Source organism: Girardinichthys multiradiatus, chromosome 7 (genome assembly GCF_021462225.1).
Source record: "Girardinichthys multiradiatus isolate DD_20200921_A chromosome 7, DD_fGirMul_XY1, whole genome shotgun sequence".
Taxonomy (NCBI): Eukaryota; Metazoa; Chordata; class Actinopteri; order Cyprinodontiformes; family Goodeidae; genus Girardinichthys; species Girardinichthys multiradiatus.
This window is the reverse complement of record NC_061800.1, coordinates 37,722,551-37,734,560: the sequence shown is the minus strand read 5'-3', so window position 1 is coordinate 37,734,560 and position 12,010 is coordinate 37,722,551. Positions and strand designations below refer to the sequence as shown.

The window sequence follows — 12,010 nt, the reverse complement described above, 5'->3', positions numbered from 1 at the left end:
GCGGTTCAAGGCAGAGACCTTGGCGACCCATTCCTAGACGCTCAAACTTATTTTTAGGGACATGGAACGTCACCTCGCTCGGGGGAAGGAGCCTGAGCTTGTAGGGGAGGTTGAGAGATACCAGCTAGAAATACCTCCGCCCTCAGCCTGGGCTCTGGAACCCAGCTCCTTGAGAGGTTGGACTCTCTTTTAGTCTGAAGTGGCCGATGGGGAGAGGTGACACATTGGGGTGGGGTTGCTTGTCACCCCTCAGCTCACTCGTCTTGTATTAGGTTTTAACCCCAGTGAATGCGATAGTCGCATCCCTACACCTTCTGGTCTGGGAGAGGTCTCTCACCGTTGTTGCAGTCTAAGGGCCGAGCAGCCGTGCAGAGTGCTCGGCCTTCTTGGCGTCCCTGGTGGGGGTGCTGGACAGCACCCCTCTCGGGGATGCCGTCATTCTGCTGGAGGGTGACACGTTCATCACCCAGGCCAAAGTCACTGAAGTGGTTAAAAAAATCCACAGGGGCATGGCTTCAGAGGAGGATGAGATCTCCCCTGGGTACCTCAGGTCTCTATTGTGGGGTTGACGTGGCTATCACGTGGGGTCAGGGACAGTGCCCCGGTACTGGCAGAGCGGGGTGGAGGTCCCCCTTCATAAGAAGGGCGACCCGAGGTTGTGTTCCAGTTACAGGGGGATCAAACTCCTCAGCTTCCCCAGGAAGGCCCATGCCAGGGTGTTTGAGCGGAGAGTTCAGCTGATTGTCAAACCTCGGCTTGAGCAGGAGCAGTGGGGTTTTTGTCCTGTTCATGGACCACTGGACCAGATCTACAGCCTTCGCAGGGGGCTCAAGGGTTCATGGGAGATTCCCCAACCAGTCCACATGTGTTTTGTGGACCTGGAGAAGGCATTCAACTGTGTCCCCCATGGTGCCCTGTGGGGGATGCTCCAGGAGTACGGAGTCAGGGGCCCTTTATTAAGAGCCATTCGGTCTCTGTACAAGTGGCGTGAGAGTCTGATTCGCATTGCCGATGTTAAGTCGGACCTGTTCCCGGTGCATCTTGGACTCCAGCAGGGCTGCCCTCACTGGTCCTGTTCATAACTTTCATGGACAGGATTTCTAGGCGCAGCCAAGGGCCGGAGGGATCCGGTTTCGGAACCAGCGGATTTTGTCCCTGCTTTTTGTGGACGATGTGGTTCTGCTAGCTCCCTCCAGCCAAGACCTACAGGATGCACTAGGGTGGTTTGCAGTTGAGTGCGAAGCGGCAGGGATGGAAATGAGCTCTTCTAAGTTTAAAGCCAAGGTTCTCAACCGGAAAACGGTGGCTTGCCTTCTCCAGGTTGGAGGGAAATTTCTGCCTCAGGTGGAGGAGTGTAGGTACCTGGGGGCCTTGTTCATGAGTGAGGGGAGAATAGAGCAAAAAATTGACTGGCGGTTCGGTGCGGCTGGCTAATACGGACGCTGTTTTGGTCCATTGTGGTGATGAGAGAGCTGAGCCGAAAGGCGAAACTCTCAATTTACCTGTGGGTCTTCGCTGTTACTCTCACCTGTGGCCATGAACCTTGGGTCATGACCGAAAGAACGAGACCCCTCATACAAGTGGCTGAAATGAGCTTCCTCCGCAGCATGGCCAGGCACTGCCTTAGAGATTGGCTAAGCTGGCTCCTCAACATCGATGTTGAGGAGCCAGCTTAGGTGGCCTTGGCATTTGTTTTGAATGACACCTTGACGCCTCCCTTGGGTGGTGCTTCAGGCGCGTCCCATTGGGAGAAGGCCCAGAGACTGTGTCTCTTGCCTGAAGCTGAAAGAAAAGAAAAATGACACCATGTCAGCTTTCTGAACTATGCGCAGGCAGGGCACAGTATTTAATAACAGCCTAAACCAACTGATCACACATAAAACCAACTGTTCAGATGCACATAAATTTCCATCAAAACACAAAAAGCAATACCACCATGAAACAGCGTGTTTGGTTTGGAAATTTATTGACGGTCCTTAAGCAAACCAACATCTGCAGGAGGAAGGAGCAGGCAGAGAGCAGCTACCCATAATCAGATTGCCTGCAATGGGTCAAACAGGAGGAAGACCCACCTGAATCCGTGGAGCATGAATGTCCAATATCCAACCTAAAACTAACTTTACCTCGGTGGAAAGTCTCAATTTTTTTTTTCGCTTTAAAGTCTTTTTCCTTGTTATTGCCATGGCTGAGACCAGGTGCGCAGTTAGACCTGGGCTTCCGGGGTGGAAGCCCCTGATGTTTTCTGAATAGCCCCGGACTTTTGATAGAAGAAATTTAGAAGTATTAAAAAGATGCAGCCACAAAACGGTATTGGACTTCACATTTTTATTTAAAGTTTAATGATCTGGCTATGATAGAAAACAGTAGCAACTTTCTCTGTGAACTTCTAGCCGGATTTGCATCATAATGTGAAAATATCTGGTCCTTTACTTCAGTCAAAATAATAGCATTTAGTCCTAACGTAGCTAAACACATTACAAGTCCTTCAGATCCATACATTGCATCTCATTGCTGCAGCCAGTCTTATAGTCTAGTTCTACATGTAGACAGATAAAAGTGTGGCTCAATAAACCAGGAAAATATCTCCTGGTGCCAGCAAGACGTAGGAGAAAGTTCAAAAGTAAGCCTCCCTCTTTTCTTTTACATGTTTTGTGCTGATTCTAAATATGCAGCTCTGGCTTTAAAGATAATTAAGAAATAAATCATAGCAATTAATCACAGATGGACCATTGATTAATTAACTATTTTATTTTTCTGAATTACACATGTAGTATAATATAAACTGAAGTAATTAAACAAGGATACAGTTTTCCTGAAGGTGAGACATATATACCATATGTATACAATTATTAATAACTGTAATATTAGTACTGATACGGTCCAGGATGAGGCTCTGTGCTATATTTTAAACACCATAACATAACACCCTTTCCTGTGTTTAATAGTAAGAACTCACTAATGTCTCACATGCTCAGTGCAGAACAAAAGACTGTGTTGAAAAATGTTTCTTTTATTATTTTTTGGCAGGCCAAATTTCTTCAGAAGTGGAATGAAGGGCTGAAAAGATGGTGGTAAAAGAGAACAGGTTTATAAAAGAAGGAACAATTTTAATAAAATGTTTCAAAAGCTCTTGGCATAATAAAATAAATGTCGAATGTCGGGGGAGGATAAAACTCTGCAGGTACTGATGGCAAAACTTAGCATAAGATCCAAGCGAAGCATAATATTACAAAGCGAAGCATAAACAAAGCATAGATGTGGTAGGGAACGGGGTAGTAACAGAAGGAACCAGCAAGGAAATAAGCACACAGAACAACTAATATACACAGAGCACATAGAAGGGAACAAAAGGCAGGTAATCAAAGAAACAGGGCACAGGTGGGACAAGGAACAGGTGAAACAAATACAAAGGCTGAAGAAGAGTGAAAAGACTAAACAAACAACAGAAAACACAAACTAAGCAAGAGAATAAATCAGAGGGGGAAATAAAGAACTAGAATAACTATGAACTAAAGTAAACAAAGAAACTAGAGGAGAACATAGAAACAACAACCTAAGAAATAAACAAAGAGCCATAAGGAGAATCTAAATTACAAAATAAATCACAAGAACCCACAAAGTCCAAAATGTCACTCCATGACAATAAATGTCTGACTAAGATTTAGGAAAATCAACTATATATCACTTTCCTATTTTGAAATATAAGAATAAAGACAATGGAGCCTGTAATGTTTAAAAGAGGTAATTTATGTAGATGACAAAAGAAGCACATTATCTGGCACACAGTAAACATCTCTGAGTTTAAGAAAAACGTTTGTCAGCAAAACGTCAGATAAAATTATTTTCTATATACCTCAAAATGTGTCATTACTTGCTTCAGCAAAATGCTTTTTCATCAGGCCTACATTCTGTTTCTCCTTGTCCTTCATTCAGCTTCTAACAAAAATAAAAAGTAAAATTATTGCAAACCTTTTTTGTTTGATTCATAATATTTACATTGAGTCTAAAACCAGCCGAGACAGAGAACTGGTACAATATGTCCTATATTATTTTAATTTTAAATTACCTATAAATTGTCTCAATGAAATCTAAATATTTTGGATTTGGGCTAAAGCCCCCAATGTTTTGAGACCCTAAAAACGCCCCTGGCTGAGACAAAAACTTTCATCATAAAGCCCAAAAATGTAATATCTTCAGGGCAATTTAGCATTACCAGTCCAGATAGTGGTGTCATTTCTCTCCACTTCTCCTCACATTAAAAACCCTGTGCCTTATTCTATAAGTTGTGGCTGGGCTTTGTTCCAGATAATTATCCCAGTGGATTATTGTATACATGAAAAAACATATATAAGACGTTTTTGCATATACAGTGATACAAACATTATTTGTGTTTTGTTTATTTATGAATAGTGTGTATAGTTATGTATAGTTTCACAACGATTACTTTTATGAAACAATGTAACACAGTAACGTTAATGACATACTATATGACAGCTTTAGACGGGGCTTCAAGCCATAACTCCAGCCGTCAATGAGTCAATGGAAACACAATAGATTCTGTGCCAAATAGAGTGAGATCAAGTGGAGTGGAGCTTCGCCTCCTAAAAAAAAGCCAGTGGAAAAGAGGCATTCTTTTATGCAAAGTACCGTATTTATAAATGTTTTTTTGAACATGAATGCATATTTATATTTTTTAGTAGGGTGTAATGATTTTTTTACAGAAATTCATAACAGTATTTTCGCATGTTGAATCTTCTGACAAAGATAAACATGTTATTAGGTTTTAAAATAAGCTGAAGGATCGTCATTTGAATTCATAACTTGCATCACTTCTGTTTTTTAGACAGGCCTCAAAGCATTTATTTGATGTGAAATGTAAATTCCATTCATTAGAGACTTAAGACTTGACTTGACACTGACTTGGCCAAACTGACTTCTAAACACCATTGAAGATACACCCACACAGAGTAGTTTTTGTACAGTGTTCTTGTTAAATGGTACACCTTATTTGATCTGCCTATTCCCATACCAGGGTCTATTGGTTTCTTTTTTACTCCTTTTTCATCGTACGAAATCAATAAACCACACTAAGCTGGGATGCTTTCAATCCATATAAATATAATCATGCATTTGTATTTATAGGAAGTAAACCAGCCTCAGAGAAACAGAACAATACTACGACTGTTGTGGAAATAAAAAAGCTTTAGGCAAACTTGATAAGCTGTAAATAGTGGGCGAATGTGATCTTATCACTCTACGTATTTCTGGCAAATATGAATCCAGAAAGAAAAAAGAAAAACCTGCCTTGGCAGAGAACCTAAAAGCCCAAGGCATTACTCTTTAATATTTTGACATGCAATTTTCTGTGTTGGAATTAAAATGTTCACCAATTGATCAGGGACCCCGATAGACACCTGCCCCATTAATCAGCTGTGACAGATTTACTGATCAATGGGTATAAGAAATAAGAATATGTTGTCTTCCCAGGGGGTTGTTTCGCACAGAAAAGGCCCACTACCCTTCGACACTGCCATCCTCCGTGCACAAAACCCTTCTCACACTGTACGCCGGTAAGATTTTTGTGCTTTGATCAGGGAGTTTTGGTCTTTGTGGAGTTTTTTGTGTTGTTTTCTGCTCACATTCTCAGTGGGAAGCTGGATGGCTCTTGATAGATGACAATTTTAATTCCCTATAACAGGCCGTTAGAAGCTAATCAGATTAACATCAGTATATGTCAGTTAAGAAGTACACCTGTGTGGGTGTTTGGGGTGGGAATGTGGGGGTGGGAAATGAGAATTAATGGCCACAGCTTGATGTTATACTGCCCCTTAGAGTATCCTCATTCAACTGCAATGTAAGTGTGAAGTAATAATTGCAGCCGTCCTCTGTGGGGAGTAAATTATCTCCTCCTGTTCTTGGCACCTTTTCGTACAGAGTGGAGTGTGTGGGTGTGAGAAGGGCTACACTGAAGTGATGACCTCGCATGGCTTCTTGGACTACTGCACCAGAACACCAGGGGTGGACAACAGCAAGAAAGCCGATGTGAAAACTAACTCTGGAAGATTAAAACCCCGACCGTCTCAGGCCAATGACCTCTTCAGCGAGTGGACCTTACGGCCCATCGGTCAAGGTACTGAAATGGAAATCATCTGCAACGATCAAACAGCATGACTGACATTGTTCCTGCTTTTGAAAAATACTTTTGTTGCTGTAAGATCAATGGGTTCAACTGACAAAGGAAGAATGCATTCTAGGTCAATGTTTTTACAGTGCTGATCATTATAAGCTCTGGAAAAAGTAAATTATTGATATCTTTTTCAACTTTTCCACATTTTTTCACATTGTAGCCACAAAATTCTTGTGTATTTTATAGGAATTTTATCTGATAAACTAACACAATTGGGAAGTGAAAGCAAACTTTAAATTGCTTTCAAAAAACTCAAATCTCGTTTTGCATTTGCATTTAGCCCTCTTTATTTTGATACCCCTTAATGAAATCTGGTGCAACCACTTGCCTTCACTTGAAGTCAAATTAAAATTGTAAGTAGAGTCAACAAGTGCCTAGTTTGACCTCAGTATAGATACATCTGTTCTGGGAAGGCCTGCTAGAAGGTCTGCAAGAGAATATTAGTGAACAAATTATATTATGAAGACCAAGGATCACACTGGTAGATAAGCGAAGTTGTGCAGAGGTTAAAAGCATGATTAGGTTTTAAAGCCATATTCCAGGCTTTAAACATCTCATGGAACCATGTTCAATCCATCACCTGAAAATCGAAAAAGTATGGCACAACTGCAACCAAGACAGACCAGGCAAGGATATCTGAAACCAGACAAGCAGCCAAGAGGTCTTGAGTAAGTCTGAAGGAGCTGCAAGAATCCACAGCTCAGGGGAAATTCTGTCAACAGCTATTATAATTCATTATAATTCTGGCTCAATATGAAAGAGCGAAGAAGAATGCCATTGTTCAAAGAAAGCCATAAAAAGTTTCATTTAAAATTTGCTGCAAGCCACACAAGTGGCACCACAGACACGTGGAAGAAGGTGCTCTTGTCAGATGTGACAACAAATTAATTTTTTTAATGCTATGTGTGGTAGAAAACTAACACTGCCCATCAGCCTTAATATACTATCCATACAGAGAAATATGATAGTGGCAGGATCATACTGTGGCAATGTTTTTCTTGAGCAAATGTTCACCTTCTAGCACTAAAGATATAATAGAATTGTTTAAATCAAAGCATAGCACAAAGTCAAATTCCAGACACAAATCAAGCTGAAAAACTGTGGCAAGACTTGAAAATTGATGTTAACCAATGCTCTCCATTCTGCCTGAATGAGATTGAGATTTTTTGCAAAGAGGAATGGGTAAGTTTTTTTGTTTATATACATGCAATGTTGATAAAGAGATACAATATCTCAGAGGACTTGCTGATGTAACTGCTGCAAAAGTTTGGACTTGGTTTCAGAGGGACTGAATAAAAGTACAAAAAGTACAATCATTTGATTTCCATTTGTCAAACACTTCTTTGTTTTTGTGTGTCACACAAGCTGCAAATAAAATACATTGACAAGTAGTGGTTGTAGCATGACAAAACATGAAAAGGTGCAAATAGTGTGGATACTTTAGCAAGGCACTTTAACCACATTAAATATCTCCATACCAATATGTGGGGTCATAAAGTTGCATGAATATCCAAACTATATTTTAATCTCTTTATTTGAAATCTCCTTTTTGGTTGCACAGATGGAAGAGTAAAGCTGTGGGTTTATGCCGTGACCGTTGTTGGATTTATTGTAATACTTTTCATCATCGCGCTGTCATTCCTGATCTGGTATGTGCTACTCCTCTCTCTTCAAAATCTTCTTTATCATATACAATTGTTAAAGCAGGAGCTTCATTGTTGGTCACACATGCAAAACCACACACACACACACACACACACACACACTTGGTATGAAAACAGCATAAACATATAGTGGCAAAAGGAAATTTATTTCCTCCAACACAGCCTTGTCAAGAATGAGATATACTCCTCCCCACTACTTTGTCTGCTGTGAACCCCTGTTATCAGTTAATGAAATTCTTTTTAAAGACTGAAATCAAGTTGGGCTGCCTTGTGCTGCACAAAGCCACATGCATTTTGAGCTTTTTCTGTCTTGTCTCTCTCTGTTTTTTAGCAAGCCATCCAAAACCTCTAAGGCATCACCTCCACCGCAGAAGCCCTTGACTCTTGCCTATGACGGTGACGTGGATATGTAACCAGGCTGCTATACCTCACGAGGACATGATTGGCCTTGGCCAAGATTCTGGCCTTGTTCACATTGTTGCCAAACATAAACCCTGACCTGCCTGAGCTGGGTTTTGTTTGAGATAACAGAAGAAATCGGGTTTGCTGCTGAAGGCACAGAATATTTGCCGACTGAAATAAGCAGAGCCAAAGCCAATTGAGCCGAGACTGAGACATGGACCTTTAGATCCTTTTTTTTATAACTGCCTGCAACATGAACACACGGTCCAAGCACCGTTTGAAAATGATGAAGCAAGAAGATTTTTAGTCACGAAAGACAATGTAATCCACAAGTGAATCTATTGTGGAGTTTTTTGCGTGTCAAGGATCAGAGGGACCACATTTTTGTGTTTATTTTTGTTTGTTTAGGAGATATCCTAGTCTGTAGTTACACATTATATTAAAATGCATTTTAATTTTTCTCAATAGTTCCTGAACTTTGTAAAAGATAATGTCACAAGTTCTTTGGATAAACTCTTATTCCTTATTTCCAAACAAATAAGATGGTTTATGCACTACGTTAGTGCTGATTCATTTTTTTGTTTCTTTTTGATGACTTTTCTAGTGTTTATTGGGAGTATCAATTATTTATTTATTTGTTGCTGTCTGGTTGTGTATTGTTGATGATGCAATATGTCTTGTATATGTGGAAACCAAAATCAAGCCTGCCTCGAGTTTAAGGACACATCTAATGCGGCTATTTCTCCATCTTTTAGTGATTCCCAGCTCAGAAAACAAAATTCGGCAACAAGCTAAAAATGTAATTTCTTTCTCAAAAGGATACAATTTTGGTGCATTCTGTTTAAGATCAAAAAAGTAAAAAACATGGAACTGAAAAGATTGGAAACCAGCATGATTGAGAACATACCTCATATAACAGTTTTAATATGATGCAAAACAACACAGAATTTATCATTAAATTATGAAGGAGGAACATAAAGATGTTGGCTGGGTTATTCATGGTATCAGCACAGATCAGGCAAAACATTATGACCGGTACCTTTTGACAGGTAAAGCAAATAAGATTTACACATTCTTCATCAGTACACCTCTAAGTGGGATAGATTAGGTAGCAAGTGAACATTTTTACCTCAAGATTCATGTCTTAGACGCAGAATTGGCAAGTGTAAAGATTTAAGTGAGTTTAACAAGGGTCAAGTTGTGATGGTTAGTCGAATGAGTCAGAACATCTGCCGAACTGCAGCTCATGCGGGGGTTTCCTAGTCTGCAGTGGTCAGTATATATAAAAAGTGGTCTAAAGTCCTGATCGCAGGCCAAATGATGCATATAAGGAAGCAGAAGACTAGCCAGTGTGGTCCAATACAACATTCTGTTTATTAACTGTAACCCCCAATTGGGACAATTGACTCTTTTGAGAGACATCAGATTATGACCCCTGATCAAACCCAAATAAGTATGAACAACCTCCTGCTTGTGGATATTATTTATTGGAGGCACATAAGAACATTTCCTTACAGCAGAAATAAATGTATTATGCAATTTGCAAACATCAATTGTCAAAGCGGGAACAAAATTTCCAAAATATGCAAAGACCAAAACTTCAAAAAAGATCTCAATCCAATTGAGTATGTGTGGAATGTGCTGACCAAATAAGAGGCCAGCTTACAGGACCTAAAAGATGTGCAGCTAAAATCCTGATTCCAATTACCACAGGAAGCCTTCAGGGCTCTAGTGGAGTCATTGAAAAGTTAATTGTTTAATATCCCAACAGGTCAGAAGTGTTTTGGCAGCAGATACATGACCAACAAACTATTCTCCAAATGGTTAAAATGGTTTATCTGATCTGTGTATTTGTTTTCAACAAAACTGTTCATGAGTTTTTTTTCTGAACCATTTTTCATACTCTGCTTCAATTAGCTCAGAAAATATAGTCAATATTTTGTTACATACGTAGCCTGAAGAAAGATTGCAAATTCCCAGCATTCCTGAGCACATGTTAACCTATTTGACTTTTTTTAACTTCTCAATTCTAAACAGTTTTCTGTTTTTTAACCTATTTTATGATCTATTTTTCATTTTTTTGCTCTTGGTTCTCAAAGCAACAATGGTTTTGAAAAGTCTTTGAGTGGATTATAAACCTTTTTCACGATTACTACCCTTCAGTTATTTCAAAGCACCTGGTGCTCACCAGGTATTAAGCTGTTTCTCCTTTTCCCTCCACTAATGAAAGATTCACGTGTGCATCTCAATGAGTTAAAATATCATTCAAAAGTTAACTTATTTCAGTAATTAATTTTAGGAAATTTAAACTGATGTAATATAGATTCATTAGACTCACAGTAATATAGAATTATTCATTTCTGTTCACTTTAATGATTATGGTTTACAGTTAATGAAAACCCTAAATTTTGTTCTGAGTATTACATAAGATCAATAATTAAAATAAAAAATTCGGTTACATATATTTTATGTCATAGCAATGCTGTGATCTACACAATCATGGTGAAGACAGCTGACTTCACAGTATTCTAGCAAAGAACCACTGAAACTTTCCACAAGATAGGTTGCTTAGGAAGCTGGTGCCATATCGAAGCACATAGATGGAAAGTTGAGTGGAAGAAAAAGTGCACACGCAGCAGGGATAACCACAGCCTTCAGAGGATTCTGGAACAAAGCCTGCTCATGACTTTGAAATTCAGAATTCTCCCTATCCCACTCTGTATTGATGCAGCAACTTATTCAAAAGAAACACCACCAAGCATTAGTACAAATACTCTACAGTAGATTGACATACCTTTCAGTAAGTTGACATTTCTCGATTATCTGAGAAATAAAATTTTGGGTTTTCAGTCGCTGTAATTTTTAATAATCTAAATTAACAGAAATCAATGCTTGATATATACCCCTCTGTGTGAATCGAATCTATATAATCTACCAGTTGAATTTTCTGTAACCAAATTACTGTAATACACTAACTTTTCGCTAATTTTCTTATTTTTTGAGATACACCTGTAAAAGATCTTGTATGTGACCTCATCCTGAATGTATTCAATCAGCCGCTCTAAAATCCTTCTGGTTGTACAAATATGGTTGTTACATGTCACAACAACTGTATTTGGCAGCTGTTTCTGTATGTAGGCATGCTTGAACTATTTTGGCAGAGAACGCTCCAAGTGGCCTTGCAAAGACTCTGTTTCATAAGTTGCCAAACATTTTAGAATAGTCTCTTCTAGAACAGTGTTTCTGAAATTTGGGATAAAATAAGCACACATAGTAAAAGTTGGGTACAGAAAACCCCAGATTTTAAGTATTCAAAAGCTCTGGACAACATATCATAAGCCATCTAGAAACATTTTTGTTCTTAGATGCTTATTAAGAACTCTGTTGGGTGTGTCTGACAAATCTAAAAACATAATTGCTAGTGTTTACAGTACCTAAGCTATTTGTGTTACTATTGTGTGTACATGGAGAACTGGACAAAATGCAAATAAATTGTGAAATTATGTGAAAATCAAAAAAGCCCAGTGTTTCTTACTCTATCACATATTTGCAGTTCAAAATGAGAGGAATATTTAGAAGAGAAAAGCTCCAGACCTGCAAAGATCTTTCATGGCTCCTTGACTTTCAAGTCCTGATATATTGTAATTACCGCAGGCTCCTAGGCAAAGCCCAGAACAGATAAGCAGTTGATAAGATTCATTTTGCCCTCCAGTCAGATTTCCTGTCCGATAGTCCCAGGATAATCTCGGGCTGCGAG

The 12,010-nt window shown here is 39.3% G+C and overlaps 1 protein-coding gene across 4 annotated transcripts in view; it reads left to right on the top strand.

The window, feature by feature from the left end:
- thsd7ba (thrombospondin, type I, domain containing 7Ba) overlaps positions 1 to 11,772 on the top strand; it is a 356,829-nt gene extending 345,057 nt beyond the window's left edge. For all 4 annotated transcript variants that reach the window (XM_047371186.1, XM_047371185.1, XM_047371187.1 and 1 more), the window contains 4 exons: positions 5,488 to 5,570; positions 5,935 to 6,130; positions 7,749 to 7,836; positions 8,183 to 11,772. In XM_047371186.1, the coding sequence (XP_047227142.1) occupies positions 5,488 to 5,570; positions 5,935 to 6,130; positions 7,749 to 7,836; positions 8,183 to 8,264 (449 nt within the window). In that variant the 3' untranslated portion in view covers positions 8,265 to 11,772. The remainder of the gene's footprint in view (positions 1 to 5,487; positions 5,571 to 5,934; positions 6,131 to 7,748; positions 7,837 to 8,182) is intronic.
- The last annotated feature ends 238 nt before the right edge of the window (positions 11,773 to 12,010 follow it).